General features: G+C 48.7%; 2 protein-coding genes across 4 annotated transcripts in view; both read left to right on the top strand.

Moving 5' to 3' along the window:
* The window catches only part of dock1 (dedicator of cytokinesis 1), a 121,584-nt gene extending 120,762 nt beyond the window's left edge, over positions 1 to 822 (top strand). For all 3 annotated transcript variants that reach the window (XM_029833140.1, XM_003961213.3, XM_029833130.1), the window contains one exon: positions 158 to 822. In XM_029833140.1, coding sequence (XP_029689000.1) covers positions 158 to 253 — 96 coding nt within the window. In that variant the 3' untranslated portion in view covers positions 254 to 822. The remainder of the gene's footprint in view (positions 1 to 157) is intronic.
* Positions 823 to 7,398: 6,576 nt separating this feature from the next.
* foxi1 (forkhead box i1) lies at positions 7,399 to 9,167 on the top strand. Its single transcript, XM_003961146.2, has 2 exons — positions 7,399 to 8,148; positions 8,350 to 9,167. Exons 1-2 carry the CDS (start codon positions 7,551 to 7,553, stop codon positions 8,868 to 8,870), a joined length of 1,119 nt encoding a protein of 372 aa, XP_003961195.1. The 5' UTR covers positions 7,399 to 7,550; the 3' UTR covers positions 8,871 to 9,167.
* Positions 9,168 to 18,852: the final 9,685 nt, after the last annotated feature.

Genomic DNA, 18,852 nt, shown 5'->3' with positions numbered 1-18,852 from the left:
TCACCGTTTTGTCGTGTCTAAACGTGGTGATGACGTCGGAACGCTCAGGTTTAAATCGGCGCCGTCTGCTCGCCGTCCCGTTAAAAGACCGGATTGTTGCGGAAGCTAATCCAAAGCGACCCGTTTGAAGATGTGTGTTGTTTCATTCCACCCACAGCACATGCCGCCTCCGCTGCCCAGCAAAACGCCTCCCCCTCCTCCTCCCAAGACCACCAGGAAACAAGCATCCATCGATTCAGGAATTGTACAGTGAGCCGATTGGGACCAAACTAACAGCGACCGCCCCACCATCTCCCCCACCTGGTATTAGACATGCTATCGGCACTTCCTCACACCGGGTCGCAGGGTGACGACAGGAATATCTCACCCTTCCTGGACGTGAGTAGGAAGTGAATTCCCTCCCGCTGCCTCTTTGGGACTTAACAGGACCAACAGCTTTCCTTCTTTAAAGATGAATCCCTCTCCCCACTATGTACAGAGGATTGTATATAGGATGTTATTTTATTTCAGGTTTTTCTTCTTTTTTTTTTGTATGTAGTTTGATCGTGACATCTTTTGTATTAACGTGTCGGCGGCATTAGACACAAAGTGGATAAAAGGGCTTTTAGGCGTTTACGGACTTTACGGAGCTGAAATGCAACAACTGACGGTGGATTTTTATCGGTGAAACTTAACGAGTGCACACGCGACTAACGACCATCCCATTATCATCGTCCCGACCTTGTGCTAGATTGCTGTAATCTTGGACTTCAATACTACCGACTGTTTCCGGTTCACTACTGACTCCAATAAACTTTTAAATGTACGTATTTAAAACAACAACGCGGGTGTCTGCCTCGTTATTGTGGTCTCGCTTTTCTTATTCCCGAGGCGCTCCGGCTTTCTTGTGCGTGTGATTGACGTCTGTCGCAGCAGCCTTTCCATTGCCAGCGGAGTCGTCTCCCGTACGGACGCGTGCGTCGCCCGGATTTGCATAACGTGTCCGCTCGCTTCTTCCTCTTTCATCGCTGGAAGCACCAGCCTGGAGGGCGTCCCGTCGCTCCGCGTCGCAGAGGCGCCCGAGAACTCCGCTATTTCCGGAAGACTCTGAAGGTCGCGCTGAGAGAATTTGGAGCTTTTTTGTGTTCATGTTCAAACCTTGAGAAGGTCAAACAGGTAGTTTTGCTTGTTTTCTTCTTGCTTTGAGGATTTCATGTATTTGTTCCCGTTTCCTCAAATGCTTTCAGTGTTTTTGTCATAACTCGGGTCTTTTCTAAAGACTCCACTCGAGGCCGAGCTGCATTTTCATAATCAGCCTTTCACAAAACCGTCGCCTGTTCCTCAGGTCGGCAGAACCACTTTATTTCCCGCTCTTCATTTTCCCAGCTGTCATTTTGGGCTTTTAAAATGTTTTCCAGCCCCTTCAGCTGTATAAAACCAGTTTGTGGGATGGGGGGTTCGATCTCTGGAGGAACGTTGTGTTGACACTTTGAGTGGATCTCCATCTGAGGTGGAACGTCTCCCCAGTGGCTCGGCTTGGTCCTGACCTTTGACCCTGCACCGTCCCTAAGCTGCCCGTCCAGCTGATGTGTTTCCCTGCAACGGCAGAAGCAAATGGAGTCCATAAGACTCAATAAAAACGAGATTCGCTTTCTTCCCGAGTGCTTTTCTCTGGGGCTTCGTGGCGGCTCCTTCCCCAGGGTCCATTAGCCCATGAGTTGGGCATCGTTCTCGCTTCAACAGAAAGACGAAGCAGGACGGTGTTCATTAAAGCCGTCCCTCACCGCTAATGCACGTTCGAGCTACTGCGCTAACGCTGGGAATTCGATCGATGATGTAAGAAGTTACCGTGGGGGGGGGGGGGATTAGGAGCCTCACCAGTTCAAAGGAACATTGCTGCTGATCCAAGAACAGATCACGAATGGAGCCCAGATGTGTTGTTATTACAGATGTGTACAGTTATTACAGATGTGTACAGTTATTACAGATGTGTACAGTTATTACAGATGTGTACAGTTATTACAGATGTGTACAGTTATTACATTCTCACTGTTTTAAACCCAACAATTAGTTGGGAGTCTGGTTAAATGAATGTTTCAGTTTAAAAACTTTAATTTGGGTCAGATGACGTCACATGGGGACCATGGATCCATGACAGTGACGAGCAATAAAACTTTATTTAATCAATTTCAGTCTACACCACAATAAAAGCTGCAGGCGGCGGCCCACCTACAGCCACTATTACCTTATTATGGTTTCCTTTCCTCCTCTCCAAACGGCGACGAAAAAGATTCCTCGGTAAAATAATTCCCGTTGCGCCGTTGAAAGGGGATGGGGGGTGGGCATTTCAAGGCTGCTAATATTATTCCTTTAACTAGCAGGGGCTTTTTCAGCGGGCTTTTGGCGAGTCGTGCTCGGTCATTATCCTCCACTCTCTCGCCTGTAAGCGCAGGAGAAAGCGGCTCCTTAATTGAGAGGATTTCCAGAGGCTTTGGTGGGGGGGGGGGCAGTGATCCAGCTCCATCCTCTGCTCTTTGTCATTCCAGTTTAAATGATTCCTTTGCATCCTGAGCGTCTTCAGTCATCGATGTTTGTTTTCAAAACTGACCTTTTATGGACGCTTTTCAAGTGGAAATATGATTATTTTCGCCACTAGGTGGCACCAGACCACACACATTTCTGTCGGGTTGTTTGAAATCAGTAAAATTAACCCTTGTTTGGGTGTTTGTAACTCATTCATTATTTGGTTTCTGAAGTAATCTGACCAAATGAGATGGATAAATGGAATTTTATTGGTGTTTCCAAAATCCAACTCACTATATAGGGAGAAGGACTGAGTTGACTAATTATTATCCCAGTTTAATTCCCTATTTAGGGAATAGGAAGTGATTTCAGACATCGCAGGTTACCTTTTTTTACGTGTTTATCCCAATTAGCTTGGTGGGAGTGGGCCTTTTTATGGGCTGAATGGTCCTCCAAGCTTCTTCCAGATCCTGTCAACAGTCTCCACTACAAAAAGTACCATCACTTAATTGAATGATCATCTATCACATTCACAGTAAGTTAATATTTTGCCTTCGAGCTCTTGTTCACGTTGAGTCTGAACAATAAAAGATGTAGAGTAGGAACTATTTGGAGCTGTTTTCTTTGATCTGATCAGATTTCCCATCCCAAGTAGTGAAAATCTGAGTTCTCACCTCATTTGTGGCTGCGTTTCCTCTGGATCGAACACTTTTTCCTGTGATGCCACCAACTTTATACGTCCCAGACAGACACTCATCATGTCAAGATCCGCGATAACAAACAGTTCTCAGGAGCTCTGCAACAGACCGGATCGTTAAGTACAGAAGAACTGAGCCTGCTGCTCTGCTCAACCTCACATCCTTCTAGATACAAAATGTTCCATCAGCATGCAGCCTTGTTATTCTGTTGTGGAGGACGGAGCCAAGTGGTGTTGATCTATATTAGCTGAGGCCGTTATGAAGCCCTGGGTTTTCCCAGGCAGCCGTGAGATGTGTTGCTAGGAAACCTACCTAGAGACTGAGGGTGGAGAATCGGTTTGACGAGGAAACAGAGTTCCCTTCTCTGTTTTATACTGGGCTTAAATTGATGTTTCCAGCAGCAGAAGAGTGGAAATTGTTCCAATCTGACAAGTCTAAATGTCTAAAAACCTGCCAAGGACACGGATGCTGATGACAACTCGCTGCGGCTTTCATTACTCTGGTGAAACGGTACTCTCGGTCACACACTGGCATCTTGTTGACTTTTCTGCAGCAAAATTTTGTTTTTACTTTGAATCGATTGCTTTCATTTGAAATAGATTTGTAAGAATAAGAACTGGGTGTGCACAGGTTTAACACATATCTTCAGCTTTACTTCAGTTGTCCTTAGTTTTCTCCTTGATTGAAATCAATACCCACATTCTTCTGAAGCTGCACGTCAGGCCTGGTTGTTTGCGTCATTGAGGAATACCGGATGTGGTTTAGCTGAAGCTATGCTTCCCTCTAGTGGCCATTCCTGGTACCGCACCCATCCCTGTCCCTCGTGACGACAAAGCCGTGATTAAATTAAGAGGTTTGACACTAGCTGAACTCTACTTCAGCAAAACGATATCCACCGTAGCAAATGTGAGGCATAGGCGGAGGCCTTCATTATTTCTAAGCTCTTTCCATCACCTTCCCAGTGACTCCTGTTCTAATGGACGCAACAGGAAGTAGCTGGCAGGGGCTGTTTAACCTCTCCAGAGTGATCAAGCCAAAGATGCCATCGGGATGAGAGCTGTCGCTCTGTCCAGTGGAAGAGAGAATTAAGCTAATGCTGCCAGCCTGTCTGTTTTTCCTTCCCTCGGTGCTGATCTCAGGGTCACCCCCTCATCTCCAATGACTGTAAAGGACAAAAATGACCAGAAGGGCCACGCAAAGTGAATCAAAGCATCAGAAGCATGATCACCTCCAGGGTTCTGTGATGCAATGCTTTAAATAGAACTTCCAAACCTTTCCCTAGACTTTACCATCACAGAGGAACATTCCCGCAGTCTCCATCAGGGCCTTCATCCTCTTCAGAACAGACTGTCTGCTGGCTTTCATTTGGTGCCTTCTTCTGGTGGAGCCCATTTAAAGCACTTGTGAAAGCTACTTTCTAAAGATGTTTAATAATTAACATTTTCCCTTTCATTCCAAAGCAACACAGGTGGGGAATAAAAATGTGTTCCCTCGTTCTGGACTGTTCCTGAAGCTGAAGGTCAGAACTCCTGAATGACAGCTGAGCTCCAAGCTGCTGAACAAGGACCTCAAAGATTAAAGATTATTCTTTATTGTTTTATTTAACATTTGCTGCCCTTCCAGGACCTGCATGGAAAGGACGGAAGCAGGAATATCAGTAAATGAAGGAAGTGTTCAGGGAACAGAGCAGCATTCTGTTCTGAACAAACAAACACTGTTTTAATTATAAATGAGCACGTGTATTGATTTGTCGCATTAAATGTAATCCAACAATAGAACCAGAATCTTTTCATCTTGTTTGATTCTGTCATTGTAACCTGATTTTACTCATTTTACTGTTCATATTTCATACTGAACCTCTTTGTCCCAGTATCACCAGTCTGTTTTACTGGATTTAAATCATTTAAAAACAACAAATGGGTGACGTGGACGAGAGTGAGAGATGGGCTAAACGTGTGTGGTTCATTCTCTGCTGACAGTTTGCTCCGTTTCCAGGGACAAAAGTCCAAAGCAGCTCGAGACAGGAAGCTTTAAATGAAAAACTGAAATAGGGAATTTCTCCCTAATTTCTCCTTCAGCTGCGCACCTGCAGCACATCTTTTGTAGCCCTTCTGAACAGCAACTCCTGATCAATATTTTTGTTTCATTTCTGAATTTGCTGGTTTAGAGCTGGAGTTTGTACTGGAAACCCATTGTCAGCGTTCAGGAATCTTGCAGAGGATAAATAGACCGTTATTCTCCTGCACAGCCTAGTCTGCACTAAAGCTCATTTCCGGCCGAGCTGTGGACTTTAAGCCGCGGCTGTGCTTCCAGGAGTGCGTCCAGACGGAGCTTCAATTAGCACGAAAGCTTCGGGCGCGCTTCTGTGTCCGTCCACAAGGGGGAAACAGTGAGCAGTGTGTTTACACACAACTAATGTATTTATCTGAGCCGCGTGCGGTTTCATTGACCTTAAGTACATATAATAAACTCATAATTACTTCAGAGCACTGAACAATCTACACATGTCTCACACACTCGGTCATGTACTTAAATGTGAGCCTGTTTGACAGGGAAACGAGCCCTGAGGGATCGGGTTTTTGCCCCAGTACATTTACTCAATAGAGTTGTGGCAAATGGCTGATTGTGCTGCAGCCTCGCCAAGCTTCTCTGCTGTCAGCCTGAAGGAGCCCGCGGTGGTGCTTCTGCTGCTGCGGCCCCTGGCTCTCTGACCCCGCCGTGATGGATTCGATTTCCCGATGAGAAGCTCCCCGTGACCTCAGACATCTCCAGGAAACAGGAGATGAAGACAGGCGGAAAGTAGAGCCACAACAACCTGCTGCAGGTTTCCAACGGAATCCGGCTGGGAAAAAGAGACTTGTGGCTTCAATAACGCAACAGTGAAAGTAATATTTAGCATTTAAATCGATTTAAGCCTCAAATATATAATTGGTATTTCCCAGAATTAAAAAAAAAACAACTGTTTGTTTATTTATTCCAATTTCAGTGTCTGCTGAGCTCTAATAAGCTGTGCAGCAAACAGATCGTGTTGTTTTTAGTCGGGTTAAGCCCGTCTCACTCTGCTCTCCTGCCGGGGAGCCGCCGCTGGTCGCTGCCGTCCAGCGTGCGGTCGGAGCGACACCTTGGAGCCAAACAATTACACCAAGGTCATGGAGAGGAGGAATGTTGTAGCGATTAGTGCTGAAGTCCGGCAGCATCCTGCAGAGTGAACTAGATAGCTATTCAAATGAGGAAAATGCGCTGGTGTAGTATTTTTACCTGCAGGCCTGGAGGTTCCAAACGGCGCAGACATTGGAGTCGGCGTGTTATGTTATTTTGTGAAGGGGGGTTGTAATAAAATGACATTAAGGTTGAGTCAAACTTTACAGGACGACTGGAAGGATCGATTATCGTCTTTGCCACATATCAGATCGAGACCACTGAGGTTTAAAAGTTCCCCATCGAGATCAGAGCCGCCTGTCGGTGTCTGTGTTTCATCTTTATTAAGATCCACATCTCATGTTCTTTTTCACGCCTTCTAACATTTCCCAGATTCGACTATTAAATATTTAAATATTTTTGAATCTAATTTAAAAGCTTCAATGCCAGTGCAACGCAGCGACAATATTTATTATTTTACAGCTGCGGTCATTTGTATCAGAGGTTTAATATTTATCTTCATAGATTTTTTGTTGTTGTTGTTAATAAACTTTTGCTTCTCGTCGAATGTTCATTGCAAATAAATTTCTTTTGATTTGAGTTGAGCTCTGTGCATTCGTTGTTTGGGTTTGACACTGAATCCGAGCTCAGCGCAAAAACAGGCCCAAATCATCATTTGTATAATGTCGAATTCACCTCTTAAATGTGGATTCATGCCCTCTTAGAGACCTACATTGAAGTACTTTGATCTGTGCGTAATCTATTTAAAATTTATTTTGTAACATTTATATTTAAATAACATGAAATAAAGCGGTTTTAGTTTTTATCAAGAAGAAGAACAGGCGGAATCACACTAAAATGCTTGTGTGGTGCTTCCCTGTTAAATATTCTGCGGGTTTTATAATAATACTTAATCACCATCGGAGCACTTCGTTCGTGCGTAATTACGCACAACGATATTTATTTAAGTCTGTGGCGTGCTTGAATGCGAAGGTGTCAGACTTCTGCGCTGCAGTTAAAGCAGTTTCGGTGCTCATTGATAGGGAGATTGGGTCGGTGCACCAGTGAGGAGGGGGTGTGACCACTCCAACTTTCTTCAATGGGGCTACCTGTAGCGCCGCGGATAAATACCGCAGCACCACAGGCTGAGCTCAGTCCGGAGGGAGAGACGCAGACGAATCAGCAGTTTGGGGAATTTGGTTAGAGCGGATTATGAACGCTTTTGGACACCAACCCTCGAACCAGCAGACCAGTCCTATTCAGCACCACAGCGCGCAGGAGCTCCTGGACATGGCCGTGTACTGTGACAACTACGGGGTGTACCAACAAAACATCCACCACCATCATCCCCAGAGGCCGCCGACGCACCCCACTAGCTACGGCCTCGGAGAGTACACCTCCCCGTCCACCAACCCCTACCTGTGGCTGAACGGACCCAGCATCAACTCCTCTCCGTACCTGCCGGGGAACAACAGCACGCCCTATATTCAGTCAGGATATGGGTCGAACCAGAGGCAGTTTTTACCGCCTCCCTCCGGATTTGGAGGCGCAGACCTGGGCTGGCTGTCCATATCCAGCCAGCAAGAACTCTTCAAGATGGTCAGGCCGCCTTACTCGTACTCGGCACTGATAGCCATGGCGATTCAAAACGCGCAAGACAAGAAGCTGACCCTCAGCCAGATTTATCAGTATGTTGCTGACAACTTTCCTTTCTACAAGAAGAGCAAAGCTGGGTGGCAGAATTCTATCCGGCACAACCTGTCACTGAACGACTGCTTCAAAAAAGTGGCGAGGGACGAGGACGACCCAGGTGAGCCGGGCTTTACGCACCCGCATTCACCTCTTCAGTCTTTTCCTTGAACACAATTTTATTCAAAAGAAACGCCTCAGTTCAGAGGCGACACCTGTTGCTCCATAAACACGCATTTACCAGCTGTTGCACCAATATTGTGCGATTGAAATACAATGAATCGTATTAATTAACCTTTTCTCGCTTTTGTCGTTGATTTAGGCAAAGGGAACTACTGGACGCTGGACCCAAACTGCGAGAAGATGTTTGACAACGGCAACTTCAGGAGGAAAAGGAAAAGGAGATCTGACATCACCGGGGCTGGCAGCACAGCTCTGCCCGTCAAGTCAGAAGACGCCGCGCACAAGCTCTCCGACACCGCCAGCCTCCTCAGCTCCTCCCCGCCCAGTCTGCACGGATCCCCGGTCTCCACGGAGCCCAAGTCCTCCTCCCCGTCTCCATCCACCGAGCACAGCCCGTGTTTCAACAGCTTCGTGTCCAGCGTGAACTCGCTGCTGGCGGGCAACACAGACGCAGCTCCCCGGAGCGGGGAGCGGGAGTACGGCTCCGGGCTGGCCCAGACCAGGGAGGGCATGTCCGGACTGGGCTCTTACTCGCCCGGTTTAATCTCTCCTGTGAACTCTGAAAACAGCAGAATGAACTATTACACATCAGTGCAGAGTCTGTCCAACCACTTCAGCGTCAATAACCTCATATACAGCCGGGAAGGAACCGAGGTGTAGCCTGTCGGGCCGAGTGGGCCTCCGAACCAGAATATGTGTACAGTTTCTGTCTCTGTCCGGCAGCAAATATCAAAATCAGCCCGCTGAAGCCTTCTCCGGCCTGATGGATGCCCTGCTGTAACCCTTTATCATTAAAATGTTCCCTTTAGCTGCTCAGTGGAGCTTATTCTCTGTCTTTAAGTACGAAGACAATTGTACAGAAATTATTTTCATAAAAAAAGACATGATATGTGTTTTTTAGAGTGAATTTTGTTTTATTTAAAGTCATCCTGTTGTTTGAATAAAAGACATTTATTATAAATCCGACTGAGGTCGTACTTTTTATTCACACTTACAAAAAATAATGAATTAGGTGATTTGCAGAACTTTAATTCTTATCCATTTTTCTTTTATTTTCTGTAAAGAGGTCCAGAATAAACTGTGGTCCTGTTCTGTCCTTTGCATCTTTCCCTAAACGAACCTCATTCAGGCCAAAACAAGCCTTTGCCCCCGTCACAAAGTGTCAGCACGACCAAAAATCCTCCAAAAACAAGAACCCAGATCTTTGGAGCACGTTGGGGGATCTGAAATAAAGCAGCTTTAAGCAGTAAAATCTGTAAGAGTGAGACATTTTTTCCGCCTGTCACTCCCAATACACTGGAACGAGCAATCAGACCTTTAACTTCCGTCCTCGGGGGTTCAGAAGTTCAGCTTTTTGTCTGGACTGGATGTGACTCGGGCCGCGCCGCTTTATGTCAACCTGTTTGTTGGACGTTGCACCTGTCTCCATCTGCTGTCACGCAAAGCGTTTCCCCGCATCTGTGTGGCGTTTCTGTAATGGGAAAAGTGGGCTAGCTCAACTGCACGTAATCTCCTTTTGTTGGGCTCCGTCGCCACAGAAAAAATCTGCTGCCAGGGGGGGGGGAGGAAAATATCAAGCGTGCAGAGGAAATGTTCAAGTGATTTAACACCCTTGTCCCATCTTATTTTGAAACAATATGTATATGCACGGAATCAAAGCCGGTAAATAAAAGGAAACACCTCTTAATTGGGTGATAATTGAAATCGCTCAGGCGCTCTGTGGGCTGGAATAAAAGAAAAATTAATTGACAAGACTTTCGTGCCCCTTGTTGGAACACAATGGAAGCTGGCAATTCAAGAGATCCCCTCCTGGGCTCAAATGAAAATATTGCGATCTGAAGATCTGGGAACAAATTATCTCCCTCAGGCCACATTTTGCTCTATTATCAGTGGAGCAGGGCCACCGATCAGACAAAGAGGATTTTTGTAATGCAGAAGCGGGTTCTCACAGTAACGAGGTTTCTGCTCGAGTCCTCATCGCAGCCACTGAATTGAGGATAAAGTCCTTCGAGCAGAGAGAGGCCTTTAAAGAACTTTAAGCGTTTTTATCTCCCTTTATTTTCTGCCTTACATTAAAGGATTTCATGCTTATCTTTAGCTGTATTCATCTGTTTTACCCCTCGTGACCTTTTGACCTTATGTCCATCTTATCAATGACGCCTGTTCCCAGACAAACTTCAGCTTCTTTTTAGTTCTGTATCAGTTTTCGACTCCTCAGTTTTGAATTCTGTACCTACACAGTTTTACTCTAAGCTTTACCAAGTTCGGTTTGGCCCCCTCCCGATCTCAGACATGTAACGCTCCGGCGCCCCGAGCCTGCAGGGCACGTTTACTCGGCTCGCATGCATATCAGTCAGGCCACCGTGTCTGCGCTCCACCTGCTGCAGGGCCCCCCGGCTCCAGGGCTGGAGGCCCGGGTCCTGCAGAATACCTCAGAGTAAAGCTGGCCACTCTCTGGTCCCTGCACACGCCTCGTGGGCTAAACCCATAATGACCAGTGTGGCCCTCCAACGGTCGGCCCTCCCAGGCCAAGCTCTGCAGCCAGATTGTTTTAATCTCTTCACGAGACCCGATCAAACCACAGAGACCAAGAGAGTCTTGATCCTCATTTGTTTCACCTGCGGCAACGTTTACTGGACAAAAACCAGACAAACAGGCTCGTCTCAGGAAGAGGGGGCCGCCTGCGGCCCCGACCCTGGAGGCTGGTCCGCGTGGGGCACCGTGGAGTGATGAATCGCATGTGGGTGAAGTTGCGCTCGCTGAGGTGAGAAACTTAACTCCCGTTTGCTGTCGAGCGTGATCTCTGCGGCTGATGGATCCGTCCTTCACACGGACGCGCGTCCCCGGCGACAGCGCGCGGAGACGCTGATTTCAGGAAGCGGCGGGGGCCCGGGCCCTCAAATCTCGCATCTGTTTGTAACAGTCAGCAGGAATTAGAGGGATCATTTCTTATATTACAGTTCAATCTCTGGAGGAGGTTAAATGTTTGAGGGACCGACATGATGACAGCTCGTCTGTGGGGGTAAGGAGACAGGGGTGGGGAGTGTGTGTGTGTGTGTGTGTGTGTGAGGAAGAGGGGGTTGTGTGTGAAAACGATAGCTGAGGAGAATGTCTGTCAGCGAGCATGACGTGATCCGGTTTCATCCTCACGCATCCAGGCTTTTTACAGAACAGCGGGGAGGTTAGCGACGACGACCCCGACGTGCAAGTGGCAAATAATCCAGCAGAGATTAGCTTAAAGGAAGCGAAAGGTTTGGACGGTCGGGAGTTCTGGCTGAGCAAACCTGCCGGGCTCGCAGAGTTCCAACCGTTGAGTCAGTAAATCCAACGCCTGCTCCTGTCTTCCCATCACTGCCTGGAAAACCGATCCCCCAAAAGCGTAGCCTATCTCGCTCTGCTCAGGGATCTACTCTGATAAAGTCTTTGTTCTCACATTAGGGAGCTGTGGGCAGATCCGCGACCTCTGTCATAACAAACCGCGGCGGCGGTTTTACACGCCGCTGAGAAGCCGGACAAGGCATCCGCCCCGGCCAGGCTGATGTTTGGGACTAGTTCTGGGGTCATTCCGACTCACGTGAAGCGTGTAAACGGGGACCTTCTCCCACCGCTCCACCCCGTAATCTTAATACCAGCCCGCTAATCTCCGCAAAAGCTCTGCAGCCGTTCTTTAAAAAGAAATTCCAAACACGACCTGGCGAGGGTTCACGTCTAGGTTCACGGAGCATCGATTTCTCTGCGCACTGCGGCGGAACAAATATCCAAGAGCCGACGAGTAACCGTCCCAGCTCCATACGGGCGCTAATGACGCGCGCTCATACCAAAGGAAAGCTGCGGAGCTACAATCTGGAGCTACAAATCTGGCGTGATACCACCCAGCTGGCGGCACCTGCGCGCTGTCATTATCTGCTCCTCCCAGACAGGAAGTGGTGACGGATGACAGAGGAAGTCGCAGCCTGGGGGGACATCCGTTTCCCAGCTGCGGCCTGGAATTCTGGTGGCGGGACGGAAGAGAGGAGATGATTCTGTACCCGGGGGACCCTGGAAACAGCTACCTCTGCGGCACTTGTCAGTCAGTGATGCTGTTAGGGAAACGGTCGCTCAGCGTTACATCAATGGGGGGGGGGGGGGGGGGGGGGGGTCTGGCCCCTGGCCCCACATACACAGAAACACACCGTAAATTTGTTTTTGTTCAATCCTGTGAGTTTCAATCCTGGTGATGGTGCATCTGCCTGAAGAATTCACTGACCGCCCCCCCTTCACACAACAGACCCCCCCCCCCTCCAACCCTCCCTTGCTCAGCCCCTAATGAGACCCCCTACCTCCTGTCTCTATTATGAGGGATGCATACCAATAGAGAGACAGAAGTGGGGAGACAGACCATGCCTCGCAGACCTCTGGAGCCCCCCCCGGCCTAAACCATCAAACGCACCCTCACACGGGGCCAAATAATGGGCCCAATCGACATTTACCCAACTTTTCCCCCACGTAAGCTGCAAGGTGATCTATGGTTGAAGGGTCTAAATGATAGGCTTTCAACAAGGGGGGGCAGCCCCACCCACACACACACACACACACACACACACACCAAATGCTCCTTTTGTGTTTCCCTAATCCAAACCTGTACTTCACGGCTGGTGCTCACTTCTGAGGCAGCTTCTGTCAACTGAGGGAGGGGGGCAAGAGCCTTTAAAGTGCTTTAATCAAGAAGATGTAATACCCTGATAAGCTGATAACCCCCCCTAAGCGTGTAATTATACTGCAATCACTTATCAATCCTGACACATTCCCCTCTTCCGTCCCTTCGTTGGGAAGGAAAATGAAATTTCAGTGGGTGGTTACGTAACTTTTAGACAATTCTCCATCAAACGTCGGCTGGCTCCCACGGACGCTGCAAACAAACAGCGGCGTGCAGCGAGGGCTCCGCACGCCACTGGCATTATTAGAGTCTACCAACCCCAAACAGCTTGTGTGTCAACCGTAAACATAAGTCCCCCCCCCTCTCCCCCAACACACCTCCCAGTCTGGGAAAACTAGCTTCCAGGCTCGCTGTTAGCTGTAAAAGCTGCTCCGTTAGCGGAGCCTGGCGCCGTCGTCCCGGATGAAAACATGCGAGCGACGTGTCACCCGGGCTGGTTTCCTCTCCGCCGTGCGGCAGCATTCCTGGGCTGTGACATAATCTGGGATGCGAGCGCAAGTGCGTGTGCACCCGCTCGGCGCTGAGAGGCCAGCATCATCCACAGGGGGGTGTTGACGTGCCCCCACTTGACAAAGAGGCCGTTTTTATGATTCCCCACAAAGGGAAAGAGGTTTGGACAAGCCTCAGATCATCTGAAGCACACAGCTGAACAGCACCGGCGTTACAGGTTCTGCAGGGGTCCAAACGGACACATTTCAACTCATCACAACTTTTAATGGGTCGCATATTTGTGGTGGGGAGACGGTTGATGGGGGGGGGGGCGCCATCACGAAAGATGTCAACTGCTAAAAACCCTTCTATTTTAGCTGTTTTGATTCTTTTCTATTCTTTCGCGCAGCTGACAGTCTGTGCAGTTGGGGGAGGCGGGGGGGGGGGGGGGGGGGGGGGGGGGGGGGTACAGGGCCCTCATTGGGGAATGATGTAAATCCAGATTAAACGATCCTCAACTACTCTGAGCCCATTACAGCTGCGAGCAGACACACTTTTTTTATTGACTTTAACCTGCCAGTGAGCAACAGACTGAAGGGATGGGGGGGGGGGGGGTATTGAGATTGATGGGACCCAGGTCTTAATTAGGTGGGTCAGGACTTGGCCCAATAGCTTTGTGCAACTGTCAGTGCCCCTCCCGATATAAATCGCGTAATTATCCCTTTCATTACACTCTGCTTTCAGGCTACCTGATAGAATTTAAAGGGAGGTGTTGCTATCTTTTATCACTATGCTAACGGGGCTTGTGACCAGAAGTTAAATCACAATGGGGGGGGGTTGAAGAATACCTATCATGCTCGTCTGCCAGGCTCACCGACGACCCCGGTTTGAGACTTGTCTGTCTGCGGAGCGATGAGTTGCTGCATGTCCACGGGCCCACGGGCCATTTAGGCCAGGAGGAGAGCCACCTCAGGACAAGTCCTGGAGGCCAACCCCCCCTGTCTGCATACATGGTGGGCCGCTCAGACGCCTCCTCCAGAGCCATTTAAATATGATTGGATATTAATGACATTCACAGTTGAGCAGATAGAGCAGCCTTTGTTTGGATCCACTTCAGGACTCCTCTGCTGTCTGGGCCCGTGGAACTGGGTCAGTCTAACCCCCCCCCCCCCCACCATCCCCGTCTAACCTGAGCTAAAAAGGTCAGTCGGCAGTGACAAACGTGGACCTGTGGTGCTGTCGAAAGCATTTGCTGGGGTGGGGGGCTGACAAGAGGTTCATTTCCATTCAGTTAAATAAGCAAGGCACACTGTCGTCTGCGTACATGTCAACACTGACAGCTTGTGTAGGTCTCTCTGTCACACACACACACGCACGCACACACACGCGCGTGCACACAAATACCAACTAAAAAAATCAAAACAGCAGCAACAAGTTGTGGTGTAGCACCCTCCGGGCCAACATCCCCCGGGGGGTTGAAGACCAAACTAAACTAAAGTTGCCCCACATCTGCTGGAACTCGCTCCGATTTTTCCTTTTTTCCCAGCTTAGTTGTCCTAATAATGATTTCTTCTGCCAAAAATGTCCACCCACATACCAGTTTTTCATTCCTCTTCTAAGAACCTCCAACATCTGCATTCTTTTAGTTATTATCAAACGATAGTTAATTGTGTAGCGCCTCGGTGATGCATAATAGCCAGATATGAGATTCTCTTATTAAAATGCTCAAAAAAACCCAAGATTTTTCCATCCTCATAAACCCAGAAGCTGCAGCCTTTATTATTGAGGGGAGGAGAACGTGCAGGGCGGCCATTAAATGATGATGCATGTTAAGCTGCTTCTTGCTCCTCCAATTAAATCAGACAGTCGATCCAATAAATATAATGAGGATGAATCACAGAGTTGTGCTGTTTTTAATGGTGTGTAATGGTTGGAGCGCTGACAGCCTAATGGCTGCGGCTCTATTGGCTCCCCTCATTTCGCTGCCTGGTCCCACCACTATATTTAAGCGGGAGAGGGGCAATCATCTCGGGCCCATATTTCAGTGCGGTCTTTAATGAAGAGCGCCGTCGTCGGCCAATTGAGCTTTAATGAAAAGAGCCACCTGCTGAAGTGCAGCGGCGGACCTCTGAGACAAACAGCCGTTTGAAAAGAGCCTTCAGATGAAGCGCGCCGCTCCTGGACGTCACTGATGCTTTTTAGGCCGCCGGAGTCCAACAGAAAGTGGAGCCCAGAGAAGCTAGTTCTCGAAATCTCAACAGACAGGTTGAAAACCTTCTTCAGGTGGGATTCATGGAGTTGTTGGCAGAGGACTCGGAGGCTCTGGTGCATCCAGTCTGTCTCAGCTCAGCTTTGAAGTCTAAATTTCCCAGTTGTCCCAGTCTCACCTTTCCGTGGGGTCTGTTGGAGGGATCGCACCTGCTCTCCGCTTGAACTTTTATTTACAGTCAACAGTGCTGGAGCTTCACGTGCGGGACGAGCAGGAGTTTATCAAACGCACTGAATGAACAATAAAACAGCAATGATGCATTCAGAGTCACCTCCGCTGGCCACTTATGATTAAATGTGATGTGATTCAAATGAAATGTATTCAACTGTTGTTTTGGTTGGTTTTTTTTAAATCTCAGGAACAATTAACAGCAAAACGGGAGAATTGGGATGAAAAAATCAGGAATTGACCCGATTTTAATAGAAAACCGGTCTCGTTAAAGGCCTTTATTGCAAGATTAAATAGAAAAAACTAATAATGACAATCCCAAACTGCTTTTTAGTGGAAGGACACTTCAATAATGGCAGGAATCCAAACAAAATAGGAGGATTAGCTTCATCTTTGGTGGGTCGAGCGGCGGCTCTTGTGTTTTGGGCTGCTTGCATGGCGGATTCTGCTGTTTCCACCACTGTTCTGTTGCTGCGTGGCGTTCACACACACTGGACCCTGTTTGCAGACTCGCTGGCCAAAGCTTTGAGGCCGAGCCAGCTCCTGAACACTCTGAGCTGATCATTCTGACATCTTATTGCGAGCAGAACTCTCCTCCCAGCAGGCCGTGCTGCGCCACAGGGACGGAGAATTCCTTTGTGGAGAGTTTGCGTCGCACTTGGAGGATTAGAAATTGTTTGAAAAGCACCGCGAATGATGTTTCGAATCGCCCAGGGAACCATTCTGCCGCCCGTGTCTCAGAGCAGTGGAGTGGAAATGAATTTATGGGGTTAAAATTAGCAGCTTTGTTTTCTTTTTTTAGTCCGAGCGAGGAAGAAAATCCCAGGATCCAGATTTGGGCAGCGTTCCAGGAGCTGGTGGGGGGTTCACTGTATGTTACCAACATGATATTTTACCCACTTGACAGAATGTCCATTTATGCTGCCATATTTCAGACCTTCTGTCAGGGTCCTCTGGAATCCCCTCACCTGGACCTCACATTTAAATCTTCACCTGTCGCAGATCTGAACCCGGAATGGTGCGTCGGGATAAATCACTGCATGCATTTCGACCTCGACGGTTCCCATACATCTCCGATTTTACTGTGTCCCGGGATCCGCTTGATCTGACGGTGGTATGATGACAGAGGTTTTTGGTTACGCCGAGGAGCCAAATCCTGGAACGAGGACCTCTGTTGGGCAGGTCGTGCCACTGATCACCCCAAGAGGAAAAACAACAAGAATTTTATGGTATTGATCTTCCCAGTTAGCTTTTTCTTCCTCATTGACAGGATTCTCAAATAAACTGTGTTGCTAGTGGGCGTAATCTAAGATCTGAAAGCTCTAAAGTAGATCTGTCACTAATAATGCTGCAGATATTTTAAAATCGTGGGCTAATTCGTCATAATCTATCAAACTATCATCGGCCCGTTGGTGACTTCAGCAGGACTTGGGAGAATGGATAGCTTTTAAGGGTCCTAAGAGAGCGAACTCAAAGTGTCAGTCATGTTCTCCAGTTTCAGAGGGGGAGATGGACGTCACCCAGGGATCCCCAGGGGAAGAAATTCCTGCAAGACTTAGTGCTTTGCTCCCTCTTCCTCGCTCCCAAGCCAGTTCCATTAAGAGACTTTGGACCGGCTTCCCAGAATGCGCACGCGGCCGAAGGGCAGGGTTTTGTCAGACAAACCTCTGGAGGTGTAATCCAGAGTGTTAGAAGCTCAGAGGCTGACCCCTCTGAGGCCTATCTGCTCCATCAGGTTGTGGAGGGCTCAAATAAACGGCCACGGTTTCCCGCCTGCTGATAAATCACCACAAAATGAGCGACCCGTCTTAAATGTTTACATGCTGCCCGTATTCTTCTGCTCTGGGACAGCTTGCCCCCCCCCCCCCTTCAACAGCCCCCTGGAAGGTTGTGTTACCGCGCCCATACATCACCCTGACACGGGTGCACTCACTGAAACGGCCCGACGAGACCCCGTCACAGGACGATGACATATTTGCCATTCCTGTCAGGAAGGCGCGCGAGCGGCTTTTTACCCGTCAGTGTCAGAGAAGCGGGAGCTTGAACGTGCGCGTCCTCCACCCGAAGACAGGTTTTATTTGCGGCGCTCACCTTTGCTCTCTCACAGACGCCCTTTAAAATGCCACTTCGGTTATTTTGAATTGCAATCAGTTGTTATAAAGGTGAGGATGCGCTGCGCAGAGGCCTTTTCTGGCTGTTACCGCTTTGAAAGAGGTTAGATCTTCTTGATCTTCTTTAATCTGGCTGTTAAACTCTTGCGGAAATGTTTCACATCTGTAAATCACATGGTGTTTGCTCCAGATTTCCACATTGAAGGACGGTTTCTGATTTAGATTTCTGATGTTTTGTGATACAGAGATACTAACCGTGGGAGAAAAGTGCAGAAATAGAGACTATAACGTAGCTGAGCCCATCGTGTCAGTAAATATCTATTTGCAGAGCGCCAACATTCTTCTCTTCTTCTTCTTTTATAGTTCTGAAATCAAATGAGCAGCTCTGACGGAGGATCTGACATCGATACTCCCCTGACCCTGCCCGCCCGGGAGTCCCCTTCCACACAACTTCCCCTGCTCCTCCTGAGGGTAATGGAGGGAGGAAGAATGTGGAGGGAGGAAGTGAGGTTCCTCCAGGCGGATTGTTAGATGGAGAGGGTGAGAGATGGACAGATGACAATGGCGGGGAGGCCGGGGCCTGAGAGTCGCCTCGGGCAGACTTCCACCCCGCTACGCGTTGGCTCCGGCTAAGTGCACTGAGCTGGGGCCTGCACACATTCGGCAAGGCGATCCCCCCCCCCCCCCCCCCCCCCCCCCCCCCCCCCCCCCCCCCCACCCCCCTTCCCTCCTCACCCTCCTCTTCCTCCCGTCGTTGACACCCAAGAAGGAGGTGATGAGTTGAGTGCGGACGAGTGAGGGGGTGTTATCGACGCCATTATCACTCCGGTGCGGTCAAACCGATTTAGTCATGCTAGCGTCAGCAGCTAATGATGCATTTTTGCACAGAGGATAACAGTTTTATACATTCTCTCTACATCTTCTTTCATAGGCCCCCAAGTTGCCGTTCTGACTAATGGAACGAATTTT

This window comes from Takifugu rubripes, chromosome 1 (assembly GCF_901000725.2).
Source record: "Takifugu rubripes chromosome 1, fTakRub1.2, whole genome shotgun sequence".
Lineage (NCBI taxonomy): Eukaryota > Metazoa > Chordata > Actinopteri > Tetraodontiformes > Tetraodontidae > Takifugu > Takifugu rubripes.
Note: the sequence above shows the minus strand (reverse complement) of the source record. Positions and strands in the feature narration are given on the sequence as shown.

What these genes read in the sequence shown, in the direction of transcription:
- foxi1 (XM_003961146.2), top strand. Translation starts at nt 7,551, where the DNA reads ATGAACGCTTTTGGACACCAACCCTCGAACCAGCAGACCAGTCCTATT. An exon ending in GAGGGACGAGGACGACCCAG is followed by an intron (nt 8,149 to 8,349) that starts GTGAGCCGGGCT and finishes TCGTTGATTTAG; the next exon opens with GCAAAGGGAACTACTGGACG.